Source organism: Mus caroli, chromosome 5, assembly GCF_900094665.2.
Source record: "Mus caroli chromosome 5, CAROLI_EIJ_v1.1, whole genome shotgun sequence".
Lineage (NCBI taxonomy): Eukaryota > Metazoa > Chordata > Mammalia > Rodentia > Muridae > Mus > Mus caroli.
In genome coordinates, this window is record NC_034574.1 from 91,698,891 (window position 1) to 91,723,193 (window position 24,303).

Consider the following 24,303-nt stretch of genomic DNA (forward strand, 5'->3'; position numbering starts at 1 on the left):
CTCTTTTCCCCTTGGGGACTTTTCCCCCTCCCTTTCCACCTCCACTGTCCACACCCAAATTATAGAGTTTTTAGAGTATTATACAAGGTAAGTAGAAGAAAGTATCCAATACTTTGGCCTCTTATGGAGAGCAAGTAGTGTTTGTATTTAGAGTCTTATTATTTCTCAGACTTATCATGGTGCAAAATGTGAGTTGTGAGCATTTTGGCTCTTACAGGTTCAAGGTCGCAGGCCCGAGCTGGCTTGAGGGTTATACTCTCTTCTTTGGGTCTTTGCACTCTAAGTAGAACCTCATTTTCTTACCAGTGTATTTTAGAAGTTATGTTTTTTGATTTGGCCTAGATATATCATTTGCTTTCACCACAAAGATGGGTAATAGATGTAGCCTGTCTTCTATTGTCAAAATATTTCTCAGTGGGAGAAAGACACACACACATGCACACACATGCACATGCACACACACACACACACGGGGTGGGGGAGGAAGACAGAGAGGGAGAGAGGAAGAGAAAGAGAGAGAGAAGAGAAAGAGAGAGACAGAGATTCTTTTCCTGGTGTAGAGTTCCATTCTGAAAACAGAAGGCTTCGTTAGAACAATGGAACATCTTTCTCCTCTTTTGCTTCCCTGGGCTGACACTCCCTGAAGATGATAACAGGCCCAGAGCCTCTAGGAGTGCTAATGACTCACAAGCAGTTGTTGCTCATGGCCTTGTTTAAGGATCAGCAGCCACTTACGTTATTGGTTGAGTAGCACAAGACCCTCTAGAAGCCTCTTCGGATTAGTGTCCATTCGAACTTTATGATGAGGAAACTGAAAATAAATGACATCAATCATAAATCTGTCCTGATTTATTAAGAGACTATGTGGAGGAACTTGAAGGACTAAGGGTTGAAACAATGTCAACTTATGAAACAGGAATAGCCAGTGCTAGTTCAGCCAGATTCATCCTGATCTTCTATGGTCCTGTGAGATTAGTTTGTCAGATACTTTCTCTCTTTTTGTAGCAAGAACCTGCTTCACAACCCTTAGCATAGTGTCTGCAGCCCCCAGCAGACAAACAAACAAAACAGGCACGCAATAGAACCAATGAGGAAAAGCAAATCCTTCCAATTTTATAGTTTTAGTCTTTTGGAAAGTCTGATATCTAAAGTCAACTATGTTAGCTCATGGCCTCAAAGTCCCAACAAGTGACTGAAGAGGAAAAGGCAGTCTCCTGGATTTATTCAATCTGTGAACTTTGCTACAGAGTCCTACTACTTGGTGTAACTTTATAAGAAAATATATTTTTCTGGTTAGACCACAATATTTTACTTTTTTATCAGTTTTGCCTTAAAACTTGAACAGAGTGCCTATGGATCTGAAGGGTGAAGGTTACAATCCAGCCATCTGGACAAGCATGTCTATGCTTTAAGCCTGTGTGCCACAGAGCCTCAACATTCCTTGGGTTTCACCTGCTTCTTCCGGTGACTTGCTTCCATCATCCAAGTCCTTCATTTGAAGCCCTCCAGCCTTCACTCATGACCTCGAGTAACCTTCATTGCACACCATCACACTGCTGCTCATCTTTAGCTCGGCTGTGTCTGTCCTTCGCTGATAATCCTCTGTGTTCCATGTCTACTGTCTAGATGTCTCTCATCAGCAAAGCTTAAGTTCTGCATACCTGGACTTGAACATTCCCGTAGTTTACTCCATCCTTTTACTGTTAGGGACTATGGATGTATAGAAAGTGGTCAGTAGAGTTTGTGCAAAGATGAATGAGAATGAGAGAACACAACTTATTTATTCTGTAATACTAGTATATGTGTTTTGACTTTGTAAATTAAAGTCTGACTGTCATGGTGCTAAGAATCTATTTATATATCTCTAGTAGCAGATATGTAGAAGATCTTTGGAGAAAGAAGGAGTGTTGTTGAAGGACAGTTTTGCCATTTGATAGCTGGGAGACCTGGAGAGGCTCAGCCTCTGTATGTGTCTTAGTTTCCTATTATATAGTTTCATTTTCATACCCAGATGACCATAAAGAAGATGAGGATGATATGAAAGTAAAGAACATGAAATATTTATAACACTTAAAACAAGCTTTTCATAGGAATATTGGTTTTAATCATTTATAACGAGATGCATAGTTACTATAAATGGACCATCTACACATACTGTTTTGTGTTCCTTCAGCTCCTGTGGGAGAAAAAATAACAGTACCTACCTGAGAGAATCATGGGTGAAACATACAGCAGCACTTGAAATACACCTTGGCATGTGCAGTGATTCATAGCCACAGCTTCTCAAAGTACTCAAGCAACGTTATTCACGTCCCTTTCCCATTCTTTGTTGTTACCAGACAGTGATCTTCATTCGTGACAGAAATTCTCATGGGCAGGAAGTGTCAGGATATATTGATTATGCCCACAGACTAAAATCTGAAGATTTTGAAGTCTACTTTAACGGGAAAAGAAGACTTCTTCCAAGGACCACGGACATGAGGTAAATCACACATAGTTCTTGCACCTCAGGGAAAATGATATAGAATTATCGTGTATTGCATGTTGAGACCAGTATCATAATGCATAAAGGATTAGAGTGTGGGGCTGGCAATGGATAACTGTTGGTGTGGTGAATCATCTGGGAATAACCACAGGGAGATACCATCTTGCTCTAGAAAAACTGGGAATGGCAGGAAAGCAAACAAAATGTTGTCCCTGGGTGTTTATCCAAAAGTAATAGAATCCATATAAAGAGGAACCTATACAGCCAAGTTTATGGTAACACTATTCACAACAATTGCCAAATGGTGGAAATAACCTGCATGCCCTTCAATGGATTAAAAAAAATGTACATAAAACACAGTGGAGTACTATTCAGTCGCAAAAATTACAAGATCCTGCCATGGTATTCCTTATATGGTATCCGAACAAGTTGATCTCATACATGATGAGAATCAAGAGTTGCTTACTGTAGGCTCTGGAGGGTCTGGAAGGCCCCACAGGCACTAAGCAATGGTTAGAGACATGTAAAATGTCTTATCTGCTACTTCCTGTACAATGGGGTAACTATTGATAAAGTAACAGGATACATCTTCCAGGGCACTAGAAGAAAGGATTTTACTCATCCTCATCAAGGCACTAGAAGATTTTATTCATCCTCGTCTTAGATGTATGGGTAGTTACTCAAGAAGACAGTTATAACTAACCAGCTTTACATATTACACACGCACCCACAGGCTGCATATATAGCAGCACGCAGCTGTCATACATTCTGGACTAAAAGTCAGAGGAGCACTGGAGGTTGCTAGGCAAGCCAGAGAGTCCAGGCAATAAGTGACTTCCAGGTTCATCCAGTGAACCTAGTGGAAAGCACTCAGGGAACACACATGACATCAACCAATGGCCTTTGTAACAGACTCATGAACACAAAACATGCATGCACATGAACACACACATTCACAGAATGTATACAGCTACAGCTACTTTGCTTCTCATAGCAAAGCTTCGTGTATTGATGTACTTGATGTAGCCTACTACATTCTACACCAACAGGGTAGAGATATCCTGACCGGTAGAAGGGACAGGTGTGGTGACAGGTAGAACTTGAGACAGGTATTCCTTCTACTGACAGCCTGTGCTAACTTGCAAACCATTGCTCCTTGTGCTTCCATTTTCGTTATGATGATGGCTGACCAGATTTGACATCTTTATTGGCTGTTCAGAATCTCTTGCTTTTAAATATCTAAGATCTCCCCAACCCCCACTTTATCAACAGGTTATATTTTTATTTATGTTTTATAAAAAGTCACATAAACTTAGTTGTCTGGACCAGGTCTAGCTAGATAATCATTTTTTGTACTGTACAATGTGTTTTATTTTAATTTTTAAAATTAACTTTAGTCATTTTTTACAGTCCAGTGGTTGTCCCCTTCCTGGTTCACCCTCTGACAGTTCCTCATCCCATTCCTCCTTCCCAACCTCCATCTCCAAGAGGATGTCCCCACCTCCCAACCCCACCTCACCTAACCAATCCCTGGACCCTCAAGTCTCTCAAGAAGTCCCTAGACTTCTCTCACTGAGACAAGACTAGGCAGCCCTCTGATGTATAAGTCAGGGGCCTCACATCAGCTGGTGTATGCTGCCTGGTTGGTGGCTCAGTGTCTGAGAGATCTTGGGGGTCCAGGTTAGTTGAAACTGCTGGTCTTCCCATGGGGTTGCCCTCCTCCTCAGCTTCTAGCCTTTCCCTCCCTAGTTGAACCACAGAGGTCCCTGACTTCAGTCCAGTGGTTCCATCTAAGTATTTGTATCAGCCGCTTTTTAAGTCTCTCGGAAGGCAGATATGCTAGGCTCCTGTCATGCATGTCCTTTTGGGTCTGAGTTACCTCACTCAGGATAAAATTTTCTAGTTCCATCCATCTGCCTGCAAAACTCATGATGTATTTTTAAATTGTATTGTTTCTGAAAGAGAAGATTTTATTATGTGCAGTAGCCAAGATTTGAATATTCTTCTATTAACTCAAGACTCATCATATTACCTACTCTTTCCCACCCCAACCACCACCAGTGTTAAATCTTTTCTATCACATTCATGCAGGATTGGCTGTTTACCCAAAGGCAAAGGTGCTGTCAATCTGAGTGAGTCTCTTCAAGGAGTTATTAGGTTCTCTGGAAGTTCACATTTGTGACTGTCCCAAAGTCATATTTATTGGTCCTGCCATGAAATCCTCTGATCCAGCCACATGGGGTTGCTTTAGTTTCAGCTTCTGGGCTCTCTCAGACCATGCCACACCATCATGGTTAACAAGGACAGAAAGGTGTAAGATAATTAGGGAAATGATCAAAATCAGCACTCTGCTAAGCAATTTTATATCTATCATTTCACTTACTCTTTGCCACAACATTCCATGTTAGAAGCTTCTTTTGCAATTTAACATAAGAGACTCAGAGTCATTACAGCATTAGCTGGCATACCCAGAGTTACATAGAGACCTTCGCGCACAGCTAAAAGTACAAAGCTAGATAATAAACTGCCGCTTTGCTCTATTTAGATCTGGCCTTGCAAGGATGCCATTTTCCCCATTGCTCTTTGTTGGGTCCTAAGCTTCTTTTGCAGATGTCTGTCTCGCTTAACAAAGCCCAATTTGAGGTTGCCTTTCAAAACCTTAAGCAATCCTACTGTCCACAGTTAAGACAAGAGAATTTTGGCCTTCCTGTACCCGCCTTTGCCACTTCCTCCTCTCATTGAGCTTGGCAGAAAACAACCCTTTGTACTTAACCAGAAGTTCATTTTCGGTCCTTGAGAGTAAAAATTACTGTGCACCACAGCTTTGTGTGTGGAAGAGAGCTGAACAGAACTAGAAGTGGCCTGTAATTATGGCTTCAGCCAAAAAGCCATCAGGGGAAAATTGGCCGTGACTTGCTGAACCTAGTTATGTCCCAGGATACTTTTAGAATCTATTCATATCCTCTGAACTATGCTTCACATCTTTCTTTCTTTCTTTCTTTCTTTCTTTCTTTCTTTCTTTCTTTCTTTCTTTCTCTCTCTCTCTCTCTCTCTCTCTCTCTCTCTCTCTCTCTCTCTCTCTCTCTCTCTCTCTCTCTCTCTCTCTCTCTCTCTTTCTTTCTTTCTGTTTGTAATATCTACTTGGACTTCTTTCACGGATAAATTGTAAATTGATTTCCAAATACTTAGCTCACTTTTCCATCTTTTTATTCAAAGATGAACACTTAGCATTTTCTCTCTTGTAAACTCAAGAATAGAGAAGAGATGACCTGTCTGTCTATAAAACACAAATACGCTGGAAGAATCAATCCTGCTGACTCTGCAGTGGGACATCTTTCCACATCATGCAGGGCCAGTATCATCCTGGCCACTCTCTACGTCATCCAGGGCCAGCCAGCATCATCTGGGTTCATCATTTAGAAACAAAGTCAAATTTGAGCACTCATATGCCTCTGTCTCTCCACTCATATATAAGCTCACAGATGCAAATACATTTACACATAGGCTCAACACACACACACACACACACACACACACACATTTTTCAAGACAGGGTTTCTCTGTATCACAAGCCTTGGCTATCCTGGACTCATTCTGCAGATCAGGCTAGCCTCAAATTCACAGAGATCCACCTGCCTGTACCTACCAAGTGATAGGATTAAAAGCATGTACCACCACTCCAGGCTAAATTTTATGTTTTTATTACAGAGAATTCACATTCTTTTAAAGTTTTGTTTTCAAAATTCCAAACAAGGCTTATTTATCCAATAACAAGTTGGTTTGCATGAATATAAATTCTACATCTTATCACCAGCTAAAATATATAGCCAACAGTTCAGTTCGCATACAGTTCACACAATAATTAACAAAATGACTTAGGAAGAGTTTGGCTGAGAGTAAACTCTCTTGCAGAGAACAATTTAGTAGTATGAGATGAAGACAAGCTTAGTTCATTTCCCAGGGGTGATTATAAACCTGTAGTAGTCTTTATCAGCGTGGTTTTGAACATGTATCCTGTATCCATGTGAGCTTACAACTTTTATTAATGCCTCAGAGATGTCTGTTCCACAAAGCCAAATGATTGAAGGGCCCTTAAGAGGGTAGGCAGCAGGAAAGCACCAAGGCTGTACTTCACAAATATGGCTAATCTTTAGTGACAGCATGTTGGTCCAGAGATATGTCCAACACATTAAAAGTACATCTGTCAGGGATTCTTTTCTTCTTCTGGCTTTACATTTTGTTTGTTTTAAATTGTTATAGGCTACAAAGTTCAAAAGCCTATACTTTTTCTCTTAAAGTACATAGATGCATTTCACAGAACTAAGAGTTTCATCTTAAAGTGGATATTGCACTGCACTACATTCACAGATAACATAGAACTTTACATATGGCATTCATATTTCCAGAATCTCAGTGAGAACACTGAAATAAAATGATAAGAATTTGGGCAATGACCTAATTAATAATATTTATATGATTCTATTTATTTGCCTAGAGATAAGTTCTTTCTAAGATTTAAGACAAGCATTACTTCTATTTTAAATACGTTCCTCTCAGGCTTTCTCTCGTGTTGCATGTGTGCACACATCTCCACCCTCCCTGGGGTTTAACTACTAAGAACACTACAAGAGTTCTAAATAGCCCTGAGACCTCACAACCCTTTACTCAAAGCACCAGGCCTCACATTCTGTGCCAACAAAGACAAGGAAAGTGAGGTTTCTTTTCTATGACTGCCCATTCCCTGAATGGCCTACCTGCCCATAAGGTTCCATGTCCCTGTGCCCATCCTTTCCCTTTGCATCAGTCATGATGTGTCCATGCCCTGCTGTGAGCCACAGAGCACAGGGACAGCTATGACACTGAAGGCTTCAGGGTGACACATGGTGGTGTTTTGTCAAAGGGCCACAAGCTAAACTAAAAGTCACAGTGAGGACTCACTAAGTAGACAGTAGTCTTGCAGGCAAAGGAAGTCCTTCCATAGGAGATAGAACATAGACACGTGCCTTTACATGACCACATCTACACTACTCTTGCACATGTCTCTACATGTACACATCAAGTCCTGAATACATGTGCACATTCACTCCTTCACATGTCTATATGTAAACATCCAATCCTGCATACATTTCTACATGTGCACATCCAATCCTGCACATGTCTCTGCATGACCTTCCACTATGTACATATTTATTATGAAAATTTTAGCACAATCATGCTTTTATTTCTTTTCACCCATGTCCCATGTACAGCAGTTGACATGTAAGAGCATTTAGCTTTCTCTCAGTGCTGGTATAGAAATGAATCTTCCTTGTGTTATCAAGTTTCTACTTGGTTTCAGTTTGTTATATAAATGGAAGATAGCAGCAATCGAGGACAAAGGAACTGTGTCTACAAGAACTTCTGCAGCCCAATGGCCAAATTACTTACAAAGTTAAACGAGTTCCATTTCTACCAATTGATAAAATTGGATGATACAACACACAATCAGCTCTTTTGAAAAGATATGATTTTATTTTCATGAATTACAAAATAGTTGTCACATGAAAATTTCATTTCAAAATCTGAATAATAACTTGTGAAACCAAATTTCCCTTAGGGATTTTGTTTTAGAAAAAAAAAAACCAACAAACAAAAAATAGACAGCCTGTAGACTATTTTATACTTTACTCCCCTCTGCTTCTAGGAATAAAAACATTAGCCCTCTGAACATACCTAAGTAATTCCATTCAAACACACAGCTATTAGTTTGGGTCCATGAGCCAACTGGAAGATAATGAAACAAAATCACTGCTCTGCAGTAGCTGCTTTTTCTTCTTTGTAGAGTCCGATCCATGCTAAAGAGTCTTGTGCCCAGTCCCAAGAATATTGGACCATAGTAGTTACATCTAGCTATAGTTCTCCTGAGCATTGTCGACCAGAAATGATTAATATAACTCTTTGGTTGCATTCTCCAGACACTCTTAAACTTTTAAAGATGCAACAGAAAATGGCTTGGTTGGTAAAATGGATGTTAAAAATCCAATCCTGGCATTTTTTTTTCTTTTAATGGTCAGAATTTTAAACTTTCTTTTGATATGTACTTGCATTTGCTTTTACTTTCATGCAATCATACTTTGAGAGTGTGTAACTGGACAGCCGTAAAGCCATGTCACTATGATTCCTGAGAAAACCTTGTACTTGGTAACGTGTGCATCCACTGCTGTGCCGTGATTTGATGATAGGGGACGAATGGCTTTTTATGGCTAAGAGTCTTCTTATCCATAGCAATTCAACTTTTCCCATCTCATCTTCCATCTTAAAATAAAGAAGGCCATGAGCAAGCCCAACCACTGGAAAGGTAAATCATGTGGATGCTGAAATACTTTGTTACTAATCCCTAATCTCACACCGACTTTAATCCACCCATGGATTAAAAGTCTTCAAAGTGTTTGGGGTCCTTGCTAAAGCACATGACTCTGATGTTGTCAAGAAAGTTCAGAAAATTACAAAAAGTGGAAAGAAATGGGAAAGAACAAGGCTAAGGAAAATGAAGATGAGATTCTGTTCAAAGAAGTAGAGGGAAAATGGGAGGTGAGTAAGTTCTATAAAATACCTCAAAATTAATTAAATGAATTAGATGACACAACAGAAATGCATACTTACTGTTCGTCCAAAACCAAGGTAATAATATCAAATACCTTTTAAAAATTCATAATTCAGCTAAGTAGATTCATCCGGAAGAGCACAACAGATAGCAGTCACCTTACCTTGGTAAAGGACAGTTCCACTCTGTTAGTTCAGAATCTAGCTCTGAGCAGAATGCCTAATCCTGTAATTTACCTGAACAGGAAAGAAAGACACTGGAAGGCTTCTGCCTTCCTTGAAGCTGACTCCGTGCTGCTTCACACTGCATCCTGAGCAACTTGTGCTATGCATTGTCCTGAGCAACAAGGAAGGGAAACAAGATGAGGAAAGAACCCTCTTTGGCCATCACTGCTCTCCAACACAGGAGAAACTATAAGAAGAGGTTTTCCTCCAGAAAGGAAGGAAGGCTGCAAAAGGAACCATATACTCTGGTCCCTTCTTGGGGGCCAGTTTCTGTTCAGCCACATAGTACGCTAAATAGCCAAAGTAACTTGTAAAACTATGCAGGAAAAGAGGCATGCATCCTCTTTAGCTGGCTCTGTGAAGGGCCAAGAAGTGGGGGTGGGTGGGTAGGGGAGCAGGGCTGGGGGGGGTATAGGGAACTTTCAGGATAGCATTTGAAATGTAAATAAAGAAAATATCTAATAAAAAAAAAACTGCAGAAAGTACTGAAAGACTCCCCGAAGAGGAATTGAAAGAAGTTAAGGAAGCTTTCTTCCAATCTCACAGTGCTCCCTAACAGGATGGTCTTACATAGCCACCGATTAACTACTGCTGGGGCAGGCTGTGTGTCCAAGTCAAGACACCTCCAAAATATTTAGAGAAGATCACTGTTTCTTCACATGTGAAGGCAATAACACAAACATACAGAGAACATTAAGAATCAAGAAAATATGATATAATTGACTGAACAGCAAATTTCTAAGAGGCACCCTGACAGAGGAAGTTGGGATGACAGGGAAATCAAAATAATCATGTTGAAGATGCCTAGTGAGTTATGAAATCACAGACAATGCAAAATCATAATATATATTAATGAATGAGTGTTCAAAAATATATATAGAAATGATAATTTTTTAAAATTCAAACTAACATTTTGAAGCTGAAAAAACATATTAAAGGTAACTCTTACAAATGAAATGAAAGACTGATAATTACAAAATAATAGTACTGTTAAATATATAGAATTAGAGATGAATACTATTCTGTTAATGCCAAATCATTTAAAACATTATTACAGAATTTCAAAGGTAATGAAATCAACAGTACAAAGTTGTAAGTATGCTTTTGTTTCGAGGTGCATAGTTTTAAGTGTTGTAGCTGTGACCGCAGTGACACAGTGGTATGCAGGAGCAGGAATTAGCAGCACAGAGCTTTTGCATATGATTAAAGTTAAATTCTTTTCATTTAAAAACAGACTATGGGTTCTTCATGTCAACCTCCTAGCAAACAAATGTAAAGATATGTAGGAGACAGATAAAACAGAGAAGGAATTTGAGCACACCATTATAAACTTAATAAAACCATATAATTATTAAAGACATCATAAGAAGGAAGAAAGAAACAAAATACTTAGGAAACAATAAATGACAACTCATGTATCAATAACTATTACATACATATTGAATTAATTTCTCAAATTAAAACCACCATGGCTAATCAGGTAGTAAAGACTCTATCCAATGATAGGATGTCTATTAGAGTTTTGTTTAGGTTTAAGAATACATACTTGTCAAAAAGGAAGGATTTGAAAAACATGTACAGAAAAAGCAAACATCAAAAGATGTGAAGCGAGACAAAAAACAAACAAACAAACAAAACAGAACAAACAAACAAACAAAAAACCAATTCGAACAGAACCTTGCTGTATCACTTTCAAGGTGAGCCAATCATCAAAACAGAGAATCAGCATGAAAAGCAGACTGAAGAGAGCTCCACCCCAAAGTAGTAAAATACACATTTTTTTTTTTTTTTTACCAAATGAGTGTAGAGACTGCTCCAAAACACATCATAGAAGTTAAAAAAAAAAGCTTCTCAAGAAATTAAGGAAACTGAAATCATAACCACAATTTTTCCAACCACAATAATATAAAATAGAAATCAATACGCACTTGAGAAAATTCATAAATATTTGGAAATTCAATTACATACTCTCAAAAAAAACAAAAAAAAAACCAAACCACTCACCAGAGAAAAGATTAAATCAAAGGGGAAATAAAAATATCTTCGGACCCATGTGAATGGAACTTTCAGGGAACCAAAACTTCAGGGCCCTTAGGAAACAATCCAAACAAGTATAGTGTAGACACCTCTGTCTTACTGTTACTCCTAAGAGGACTGTAAGAATAAATTAAGCCTGAAGTTGGCATGAGGAAGAAAATAACATCAACACATGGATAAGTTATACAGAAAACACAAGCAGCAGCTATTTTTAATAAAATTTATGAGCCTTCACTAGAAAGGAGAAAAATTACGAATGACAGTAAAAATGTGTCAGCTGATTCCACAGCAGTAGTAGTGATAAAGGTGCACTAACATAAATAATTATACGCCAACAATTCTGATAGTTTAGATGTGAACGAGTTCTTATAGGCATCGGATTTGAAAGATGGGTTAAGGAAATGTTAAATATATCAGTAATCAGTAAGGAGACAGAATCTGGAGTCAAAAGTTACCAACAAAGCAAAGCTCAGGGCACACGGCTGCTGCTGAAGTCTATCAAACATTAAAGAAGAATTGCTCTGTGCTCCTTGAGCTTTTCCAAAATTTTAAGTCAAATGAACACCTCCAAATGCAGTTTATGAGTCCAGTATTACTTTGATTCCAGGGTCAGGCAAGGACATCCATTGTAAGTAGACTACAGACAAATATCCCAGATGAGTACACATGCAAAATCCATCAATGAGACACTAGCATTTGGACTATAATGGCACCTCGGCAGGAGCATGCTACATGATTAGGTGAATCTAACTGTGACAGTGCCTGGCTTCCAAGTACTCAGATAAAAATGTAGTGCATTAGATTCATTCAAAGAGGAAAGGATAAAGGTCATACTATCATATATATAATCAATCAATATATCATGAAATCACTTGACAAAACTCAAATTCCTTTTTCACTGAAATTCTCAACAAATAGATATAGAGAAAAGCATAAATAACATCACACTCAGAAGTGACAAATTGAAAGCTTTTCTTCAAAGTTCAAGTATTAGACAAGAATACTCACTCTTAACAACTCTGTTCAACATAGTATTAGAAATCTTAGCCAGAGAATAAGGGAAGGAAAAGAAATGTAGGAATCCAAATTACAGAGGAAGAAATAGTTTCTCTACTGAAATGACATCATGGTAGATATGTGTTGTTTGACTGATCAGATGTGTTCATGTGGTATATGCATATGTGGTGGCTTGAATAGGTATGGCCCCCATAGACTCACATATTTGAATGTTTGCCTCATAGGGAATAGCACTATTAAGAGGTGTGGCCTTGTTGGAGGGGGTATGGTCCTATTGAAGGAAGTGTGTCAATGTGGAGACAGGCTTTGAGGTCATATATGTTGAAGCTACACCTAGTGTGGCACACAGTCTCCTGATGTTGCCTGCAGATCAAGATGTAGAACTTTCAGCTCCTCCACCACCATGTCTGCTTGAATGCCACCACGCTTCCTGCCATAATGATAATGGTCTGAACCTCTGAAACTGTAAGGCAGTCCAAATTAAATATTGCCCTTTATAAGAGTTGCCTTGATCACGGTGTCTCTTCACAGCAATAAAACCCTAACCAAAACAACATATTTTTACATGTTCATGTTCAGCAGGATATGGATGTGAATATATGCCTGAAGGCAACATGTGGAAGTCAGGTGTATTATGCTACTGATTTCCATATTTTAATAAAATTTTAATTTTTAAAAATTAATCACATGTAAGTGTTATGCACATGTGAGTACAGTACCTGTGGAAACTAGAAGAGTGCCTGTTGCATTGGAGTGGCAAACAGCTGTAAGATGCCTGATGTGAGGGCTGGGAACAGAGCGATGGTCCCATAAGAGAGAAATGCTAAGCTAACATTTCTGAAACCCCCAACCTAGTTTTTGAGATAAGGTTTTTCACTGAACTTGGAGCTTAACAATTTGTCTAGACTGGCTGGCCAGTAAGCCCTAGACACTCTCCAGTCTCAACATCTCCTGTGCTGGGATTGTAGCCATGTGCCAGAGCCCTGAGCTTTTTATTGAGAGCTAGATGTCTAATCTCAGGTCCTCATGGTTGCGTGATGGACTCTACTGAGTCTTCTCCCTAGTCCTCACCATGATCTTAGAAAATCCTCAAGACTCCACTAAAAATGCTTGAACTTACACATGAATGTAACTCACAAAAATTACTAGATATAAAGAACAGCATATAAATCAGTTCCAAGTATATATACTAACAACAAATTATCTAAAGAAGAAATTAAATAAAAGCTTTTACCAGAAGATAAAATACTTAGAAATAAATTTAACCAAAGAAATGGATAAGTTATACATTGCAAACTCTCAAACATTGGTGGAAGAAATTGAATAGAAACAGGAAAATGAAATAATGCTCATTTGCTGAATAGTTCATGTTTGTTAGGGTTACCAACACTATCTGTGTTTGCTGGGTTTCTGTTACTATGATAAATATTTGAGATTTTCAACTACAGAGAGCAGGTTCATCTTGGCTTCCAGTGTTGGAAGTTTCCCTTCCCCATTCAAGCTTCTCTGTAGCTAGGCAATAAACTAGAACAAAGGCACATGGCAGGCTAAAGTTTCTACCTAATGTCTGAAACTTTGGAGAGAAGAAGCAAATGCATGTGTGACTGTGGCTAGCTTGTGCTCAGCCTGGCTTCTCCACTTCTGCACAGTTCAGGAGCTCTTGCATAGGGCATGGTGCTGCCCAAAGTAGACTAGGTCTTCTCACATCAATTAACTAAGACAATCTTCTTAAGACATGCCCACAGGTGAACCCAATGTAAACAAACCATCACTGAGACTCCTCAGGAGGCTCAACACACGTTGGAGCTAGGAACGACTTTAAAGAGTCAAAGCAAAAATAAATACATGAAATGGTTTGGCACAGAAAAAAAAATAAAAAAAACATGGTTGTCCATCCTTCCTACTCCTTTTCAGCAAAGTGCCTGAAACATTAACAGAAGCAATAATTCAAGGGATACAAATAGGAAAAAAAAATCAACCCGATTTACAGATTATGTATTATACATAGAAAAAAAAAGAGTCAAAGCCATTTTAAATAAGAAGAACAAAGCTGTCTGTTGGCACTAACTTCTTAATTGAGGAATATGTTTTATATACTCTTACATGTGAAGTTAAATATGTAAAACTATATGAACATAAAAATTAACCTAAAAACACAGTCAAGTATACTATAAAGACTTAGAATAAATGGAACAGAAGAGGAAGCTCAAGAAAACGTGTATATGTTTTAGATCAATTAATCTTCTATAAACATTGGGACACATGTGGAGAAAAGATCATTTCTTCAACAAATGTTTGTGCTGGATATACACATGCAGAAAAGAGAAATAAGGAATCTATCATGCAGAATTTATTTTAAAAAACCAAAATATATTCTATACAAATAGCCATCCTAAAGCTGCAAAAGTAGTAGGAGTAACATAAGATGAACTTCCTGGCAACAGTCTTGGAAATGACAGAAACACAGGCATCAAAAGCAACAGTTGAGCAAGGGAACTGTACAAAACCAAGACTTTGTACGACTAAGAAAATGGCCAACAGAGCCAAGAAGTAACTAGAGGATGGGAGACAGTATTGAAAGCAACATGAGATTAGCATCTTACAAATACAAGGAACATGAACAATGAACAAGACTCTTGCTTCAAACATTATCAAGTCATCTGAACAGACATTAGGCAAGAAAGATATACGAATGGCCTATGGATATATGAAAATGTGTTCAACATGTCTAATCATCAGAGAATGCAAATTACAGCAGGAGAAGGCAACGCCTCCAGAGTTAGAATGAGTACTGTAGCAGATATCCAGTAAGTGTTTGCAAGCATCTGAGAATAAGACAAACTGTTTGAGGTTAGCGAGACTTAAAATTGGTATAACCATTATTGAGCAGGGTATGTAGCGTACTTTACAAAACAAAATTAAGTGCTATGTGAGCATCAATTCTACTTCTGCATTGTTTCTAAAGAAATTGAAATGACAGCTTAACAGAGATACCGTCATTCCTTTGTTCACTGAAGCATTCGTCACAGCGGTCAAGATATAGACGTTTGTACACATGGGATAGAAAACGATTCTGTCTCGGAAAAAAAGGAAAATTTTGTCATTTAGAACAATGTGGATGAAAGCAAATGACACAATGCTACCTGGCATAGCTAGACACACAAAGGAAAATGCAATGTGATGTGACTTTAAATATTAAATTTTAAAAAGTAAAGTTCATAGAACCGGGAAGTACAGTGGTTGTTTCTAGGGGCTCATGGAAGGGGGAAATAGAGAAATGATGGTTGAAAAACACACCGTCTCAGACCTGTGGGAAGAATATGTGAGATCTTACCATTACAGTCAATGACACTGCACTCTGCTCAGTAACACTGTATTTTCTGCCTGAAATTTGTGAAGAAAGTTGGCCTTTGAATTCTCACTCAAAAAAGTACATAGCAGCAGTTCCATTCCTGAGGATGTTTCAGTCACACCTTCTATGAATGCTGTGTAAAATTTGCCCATATTTTATCTTTCCTGAAGATGAGCATGAGTCTCCTAGAGCATCCAGGAAGCAGCTGCCCAGAGCCCAAGGAGGAGAGAACAGAGTTAGCAAACAAAGCAGCAGATGGGTGAAGAATAGGTTTATTCTAAAAAAACGCTGTACTAAGGTATCTGAAAAATGTACAGGCACACACATTAAGATCTGATTAATCATCTGGGGAAGGTACAGGACAGACTGCTGTCTGGGACAGATGAGTGGAAATAAGAAGGAAAGCCACATTTTAAGAGGTAGACCATGAAAAGAACAAAGAGGAGACAGGAGGCAGCCCTATCACCCTATCCTGACAAGTTCAAAATCAACTCTCTTGCTTTCCTCTCGCTCCCTTAGTAGTAACAGTTAACAGAGATGGTACTGAAATGACAATGCCTTTGTCCTGTTATGTTATGATGCTTATATTACGATATATTATATTATTTGACAAACCTGAATAAAGTAGGAGACAGACCAGTACTTGCCTGAGTAAACAGATTATCAAGATTAAAACCTGAATCAAGAGCCAGGTGCTCACCTTTAATCCCAGGACTCAAGAGCCAGAGGTAGGCAAATCTCTGTGAGTTCAAAACCAGCCTGGTCTACAAAGCCAGTTCTAGGACAGCCAAGACTACATTAACAAGGAATAATACTGACTTCACTGGGCTTGTGTGAGGCACTGTGGTATGGAATAGAAAAGAGAGTAAGAAAGCTAACCCAGTATAATATAATAACATCATTTCCCCTTCCCTGGGAAGACTCAGAAGGAAAGCATCACAGAAAACCACAACCAACAAGAAGGAAGAGTTGTTGAGCCCTGCCCCAGCAGATCTATCTACAACACAACTCCTGCCCTTGAGGCTCAAGGAACATCATGGAAGAGGGGGCAAAAAGACTGTAAGCAACATGTGATCAGAGAGTGCACTGAGAGGCCTTGTCTCTCAGTGATCTCAGAAGCTACACCCAGAAAGTGTCACTGAGAGGACTGCCTAAGCATAAGCTGAACAAGACCAGCAACAGCAGCAATGCTAACTCGCAGATGAGGAGGAAAGCCCAAGGGGAAGGGCTAAGCCCTCAATGAAGAACTGCAGGCAACAATGGGATGCTGAGGGTAGTGTCTCCAAAGAAGGCCTGTATTGATCACCAGCACCACACTTGATAGCACCCAAAAGATCAGGATGAACTGCCATCTCAGCACCAGTTAATTTTGGATAGTTGTGTATTGTCAGAAAAGTAATGACTTTTTGTTTTATGGTCTCAAAAAAATCTTTTGTTTTGTTTAAAATGCTCGTGATGCCTTTGTGTCAGACTAATTCGAATAAGCAAAGCTGCTCCCTGGTTCTGTTTTATAGGGAAATTGGGGACATGTCAGTGTTTTTGTTGCCGTGGTAGTTTGTTAATTTGGTGGGTTGTTTGGTGGTGGTTTGGTTTGGTTTTGTTTCCCTTCTTTCCTTTTGAAATGTGTGTGATGGTGTGAGTGTCTTAAAAAAAAAAAAAAAAAAAAGAAAGAAAAAAAAAAGCTGTGTTAATAAGGAGACAGCCCTTTCCAGAGGAGGACAGATTGAGTTCACCTTCCACTTACTAGGTCTAGTTTAGAAAATTCTTCCTCACCTACTGCTCTCAGGAAAGAGTGTAGAAAAGCCCCAGTTAGTAACAAACTCTTTGAAAGTTGCCTCTTCTCCGCCCCCTCCTTGAGTAGATCTAGTGTCTGAGGAAGCTCACGAATGTGATAGAAACTGCCCCACCCATCTTCCCTCCAGGATACAGGGTTCACATGACTGGGTACTTAGTTGTCATTTGATGAATTGGGGAGGGGGAGTAGAATAATTTTAACTTTTTTCACCAATAAATGAAAAATAGTATTGTACCTTTCAAAGAATACCAAAGCGAATGAATTCCTAACTTAAAACTGTTCTTTTGCTCCATCAATCATTGTCTTACGTGATTAGTGTAGATTCAAGCATTGTCTTATGTGATTAATGTGGATTTGCAGCTCGCCCTGTGGTGTTCCTAGACCCCGGGGAAGGACCTGGTCCATAGGGTTACTCAGTGGAGTGATGTTAGATGAATGCCTACAGGTGATTGCTACCTGTTCCCAGTGATGACTTTAAAGGCCTCCATTATTTAGAAGTGGGGGTATGGAGCCTTCTGGTAACATTATGAAGATTGAGCATGTTGTACTTGTGTGTGGGTATTTGTGTGTATGTTCACACACACATACACACACACACACACACACACACACACAAACATACACACTCACACAAAGAGGCCATGTGTGGAGGACAAGGAGTGTATATGAGAGGGCTGGGTAGGGGGAATGAGGAAATGATGGTAATTATAATCACAAAAATAAAAGAAAAACATGAAAGGATCTAGGAAAATGTGGGGGAGATACTTAGCAACATGGGGACGAGTCAGGGCTGTCCCCTGTGTTCTGCAGTGTTCATGAGGGGCTCTTGAGCAACTGGCTGAAACTTTCTTCTTCAATAAAAACAAGGCAAGAGTGGGGACTCAACAAGTCAATAGTATCAGGTTATTTGTTTCCAATTTTAAAAAAAGTTTAGGTGATCTCTTCTGCCTTCTCTGAGTCCTAATTCTTGTAGATTCGTTAGTCCAGGACCAACACTTCCTCTTGTCTCAATTCTCTGTATATGCATTCCTTTTGCATCGATTAAATGAAGCCCTTCACAAGTGGAGGACAGAAAAAGGACTACACTGGGTAGTGTACATGTTTTTGTTTCATACACTAGGAAAAATAATTCTTCTTTCCCCGAAGGGCTCTTGGTGGGGTTTGGCCATCCTTGCAGAATGTAAGGGAACAGCTGGAGGAGCTGACATTGTTTGGGCTTGCAAAACAATTTGCTCAGTGTAGTTGGTCAAGGCCTGGGGTTGTTGCTCTAGGCAAAGCCATCCTTGGAGTGTCCCCATGGTTCAGTTTCCTTTCGAAAAGGTGTACATTGGGCTCTGGGTGGGAAAGCCAGGTCCTTAGAACAGCTGCATTCCCATCTGCACAGGAACACTGAGCTGACTGGAGCTCAGTGAGTACAGCTGCATTACCATCTGCACAGGAACACTGAGCTGACTGGAGCTCAGTGAGACGTCACTGCTCCTATGGGTTTCCCCAGCTATCTGTCATAGGCAGCAAACACGCGTCCTAGGCCTGGTCACAGGCAATAAAAGCATGCACCTAACCTTAGGGAACATGGAGTGCACCTTGGCAGATGGTCAAACATGGTTTTGCACTATGATAAGCTTATCTTCAAATATCCAGACTTGGGGGGGGGTGCAGGTATTTAAAACACTGTGAAATCCCAGTGACATTTTATGTGAGAAACGTTTATAATAAAACCATGTTCCAAAATTTCTGTTAAGATAAGTCAGTTTTAAAGGCATTGCTTTCATTCATGATGACTTCTAAAGGTCTTCATTCCCTGAGCAGGAGGGGAGCTATACAAGCTTGATTAAAGTAGCAGGATGCTCTCTGGCTGCAGTGGGAAAAGATGCTCATTTTGCTGGAAATGTCTATAATTTCAAGAATCTGATTATGTCTTGTGTGGTTCACCAAAGAGAGAAGTGAATACAGAAAAGGAGCTAGCCTTCAGATAAACTCTTAGCAAGCTTGATGCTGAACAGGAGCCATCCCTTAATTCCTGCTCCTGACCTGAGGTTGGCAGACCAGTTTTCACTACTCCTTTTTAAAATGCTGATATTTCTTTTCAATTTACCTTAGTTGTATATTTGTGTGTATGTGTACGTGTGCCTGTGTGTGTGTGTGTGTGTGTGTGTATGTATTCACATATGTGTATGTGCCTGTAGATACCAGAATAGGTTGTCAGAGCCTCTGGTGCTGAAGTCACAGATGGTCGAGAGCCACTGACGTGGGGGCTGGGAATTGAACTCGTCCTTTGCAGGTTTTGCAAGCACTCTAAACTTAGCATTCTTTCCAGCTCCTTGAACCGTCTGAAAAAAAGTTCATTATAATTCTAGGAATTATCACTGTCGATGATTAGCAACAATATTCTTAGCGTTTTAAGAAAACCTGACAGTGATTTTGCAGTGACTTTCCCTGGCCAAAGGGGCTGTGAGAAATGCAGAGTTCTCCCCCAGAGACTTGGCCGGAAGCCTGAGGACTTCCACCCACACCTCGTTGCTGCACGGGAGGACTGCTTCCCCTCGGTGCCCACTGGTATGCCTTAAGGCAGAGGGTATATTCTTGAAGTCTGCCATCGTGCTTTTATCTTAAGATTTATAGGCTAATGTGAAGTAATTTCAAACATCGCTCAGAGAATCTAAAGTGTCGTGTTCTTCAGAGACTGAATGTCTCTGCTCTTGCCAATTCCTCTTCTGATCTCCTCATGATCCCAGACACTCATTAAGTTAGAAAATGCACAGAGAACATATTATTGTGGACAATATGTCAGTGAAATGGTAACTGGACTTCAGGTAGTAGATAAATCCTTCAGGTTGCATGCGTCAGAGAAGTGAGAGTGAGCGTGCATATCAAAGTCCCTGACGCACGACAGTTTTACCGATTGCATGGTCCAGTGGAGCTTAGGTCACCATGCCTTGGGAAAGTCTCTGCCTGGGTTGAAGTTTTGTCTTATGTGGTACAAGCAGGCAATTTTGTTATATCTCATTTTTCTCTCAAGTTTAAAAGTACAAAACCTGTAATCTGTTACTTAAATATCTATAGTATTGGTCATAAATTACAATTCAAATTATCTCACTGATTGTACCTGGGTTTCTCCCCACTACTTAATTACTTATAATTAATTGCATCTGGTTTGATCTTCATAAGATTTCACTGAATTCCTGGGGCCTCACATCCTTACAATGAAAAAGAGCTTTTTTTAAAAGAGATGTGTTAATGTATTTATTTATCTTCTGGCCTCAACACTAAGTTAAAATTTGTAATGTGGCTGTAGGATCAACTTTAACAGTAAATCTACAGTTAACTGATCTAAATAAATGTTAGAAACCAATATATTATATTAATACCTAAATAATTTCAAGGGAATAACCTACTGTCCCATGATATATTTAAACTCTGAATCTGATAGGCAGTGTATGTCTTTTTGGTTCTCAAGTATACATTCAGCATGTTTTTTATTGTCTTTCTTTTAAAAAATCATAAATTGATAAGCTGCAAGAATATGATTATAAGAAATGTTTCACAATAACTATATATATACATCATACATACTATTCTCAAATCATTTGTTTATGGATAAGAAGTTGAAGTCAGTTGAGTAAAATAAAACATAAAAGACCCATTGCTTTTCATATTCCTTTTATATTTGACCTGCTCACTTTTCAGACTTCCTGCCCCAGGTTTTTCCATGTTTCTCTGTCCTCCCTTTCTTAACTTATTAATAACATCAATTTCATCTGTTTCCTAAATGGGCTTATATCAAGTATTTAGGTAACAGCATTGATTAAGAGAGTAAAAACAATATAAAGCTAACTTTATTACAAACATGAGTTTTCTATAGATTTGGAACCAGGTATCTCTTCCAAATGGAGGTGGGCTTTGTTAACATGATTTCTTCTATTAATTTGTCTGTATGCTAAAAGAGAATTTAAATTGAATGTGTTCATCATCGAAATTAATATCAGGCTTAAGTTATTAGGAAAAGTCTGGCTCCAATAAAATCCTGGTCAACTCCATAAATTTCATGGCGACTTTCATGCCATGCTAAAGCCTATAACATAGGTCTCTGAAGCCGTACCACATACCAGAGAAAGGAATCACTTCTGTCAGGTTCAGACCAACATTATCAGATGCATGTGTGAGAGGGAAAATGAGTTACAGAAAAAGGGAAAGAAACTTGTACATCTGAAATATCTGTGTCTGTTTACTTGCTTCATAATATGCGATAACAAAGGATGGCTTGGCCTTTGACTCAGAGCACAGGTTCAGAAGCAAAATTAGAAATTACTGCCAAAGTATACACACACACACACACACACACACACAGCCTACAGATGCTGACCTTATACTTTTAGAATACACAGCATCTAATCTTAAAAAGTATTAGATTAATTCTCTAAGGTGAATCCTTAGAAAGTACTCAGTTGGTTCTCTAGAAGAAACATTTGATTCTTGAGAAGGTAGCATATTCTTTGGGCTTTTCAGTATCTTGGACAAAAGCAGACAAAACTAATCCTATGTTAGCACCTAAAAGAAATCTAAGTACAGCGAAATATACTAAGGGGGCATAAAATAATGTCTCATCATCTTGTGTTAACTCCACTAGAAATGGCCCTTAAACTCCATTTAAGGAATATTTAGGCATCAGATATTCACCATTCCCTGCTGTCCATGGTACACAAGGAGGACAGACAGACAGGGGCCCTGTGGACAGTGAGAAAGGAAAGTGAAATTCATGTCCTGTATCCCTGATACCGTGTTAGCATATGCACCCTCGTACCACCTAACAAGATCCAGTCTGCATAGAAAAGCAAGGACAATGTACATGCGTGGAGAAGGTGACCATCATTCTTATATGGGAGCTATGAAGGTGTAGATCTCAGTAGAGCTGAAAACAGGCAAAAGTTGACAGCCTGCTCCAGACATGTGGCTCAAGTCAACACTAGCCTGGAATTATGAACTCACAATCTTGGTCCCAAACAAGTAAAAAAAAAATGTCTCAGATCAACCTCCAGCCTCATTTTGGCAGCACAGGCTCACATAGAAATAATGTTCTAGCCAATGGGAGCAAGACTTACATGGCCCTCTGGAACATGAGCTCAATCTCCAGATCCTGAGAAACTCTGGACTTTGTTTTTAGTGGGTTGCATAGGCAAGAGTGAGAGGAAGAGGAAAAGCAAACACTGGGAACATGAGAAGGTAATGTCAGGGGCAGAGGAGCTGCCCAGTCTGGTCTTACCCAAATAGACCTGCCAGAAAGCCAGACTGCTCTTCTGAAATCGTTCCAAAAGCTTTTCAAGTACTCTAAAAATGTGCGAACTCTCTTTTGGTCTCAGGATACTATTTCCCTAAAGAAGGGGCTAAAAAGGAACTTTAAAGCAAGGTTTCACACAGGAAATAGGAAGACATGATGGTGAGCCAGAGGGGAAGGTAGGAGACTTCCTACCTTGACTGATTGATTCCAAATAGAAAAGTAGGAAGTGAAAATATTCCACATGAGACACATGGAGGAGGCAACCAAAAGACCTGACCATCGTACATACTCTGGGCACACCCATTTGGTCTGGGGACCAACTACAGTTAATGTGCACTGTGGAAGCTGTAGGATGAGGTCACACAGATTCCATCAGGCTGAGAAATAAGGTCCCCTTCTTCAAATGTAATGCGTAGGGAGAGGCACACCACAGTTGTCCTGTTTGTCCTGTTGGAGGTCTGGACTGAGGCTGGGTGGTTCAGAACTGATTTTCCTAATTTGTCACTTCTGTTCCCTTTTATATATTTGGGTTTTTTATTAGATATTTTCTTTATTTACATTTCAAATGCTATCCCGAAAGTTGCATATACCCTTCCCCCCCCCCCCATCCACTCCCACTTCTTGTCCCTGGCATTCCCCTGTACTGGGGCATATAAAGTTTGCAATACCAAGGGGCCTCTCTTCCCAATGATGGCTGACGAGGCCATTCTTCTGCTATATATAGAGCTAGAGACACGAGCTCTGGGGGTACTGGTTAGTTCGTATTGTTGTTCCACCTATAGGGTTGCAAACCCCTTCAGCTCCTTGGGTGCTTTCTCTAGCTTCTCCATTGGGGGCCCTGTGTTCCATCCCATAGATGACTGTGAACATCCACTTCTATATTTGTCTCATACGAGACAGCTGTACCAGGGTCCCTTCAGCAAAATCTTGCTGGCATATGCAATAGTGTCTGGGTTTGGTGACTGATTATGGGATGGATCCGGGTGGGGTAGTCTCTGGATAATCCATCCTTTCATCTTAGCTCCAAACTTTGTCTCTGTAACTCCTTTCATGGGCATTTTGTTTCCTGTTCTAAGGAGGAATGAAGTATCCACACGTTGGTCTTCCCTCCTCTTGATTTTCTTGTGTTTTGCAAATTGTATCCTGGGTATTCTAAGTTTATGGGCTAATATCCACTTATCAGTGAATACATATCTAATGACTTCTTTTGTGATTGGGTTACCTCCTTAAGGATGATATCCTCCAGATACACCCATTTGTCCAAGAATTTCATAAATTCATTGTTTTAAATAACTGAGTAGTACTCCATTGTGTAAATGTACCACATTTTCTGTATCCATTTGTAAGGAGCCGCCTTCACATTTGCCATTACAAGATGGCGCTGATGGCACTGACACCCGTGTTCTAAGTAGTAAACAAGCAAGCTGCGCATGTGCCAGGGTAGCTTTCCACGCCATGTGCTCTGCCTTTCCCGTGACGACAACTCTGGCTGATGGGCTGCAGCCAATCAGGGAGTGACACGTCCGAGGCGGAGG

The 24,303-nt window shown here is 39.6% G+C and overlaps 1 protein-coding gene across 1 annotated transcript in view; it reads left to right on the forward strand.

The window, feature by feature from the left end:
• Nucleotides 1-24,303, forward strand: part of Cfap299 (cilia and flagella associated protein 299) — a 477,978-nt gene that overhangs the window by 410,556 nt on the left and 43,119 nt on the right. Inside the window, exon 4 of the mRNA XM_021163887.1 lies at nucleotides 2,340-2,482. Within this exon, the coding sequence (XP_021019546.1) occupies nucleotides 2,340-2,482 (143 nt within the window). The remainder of the gene's footprint in view (nucleotides 1-2,339; nucleotides 2,483-24,303) is intronic.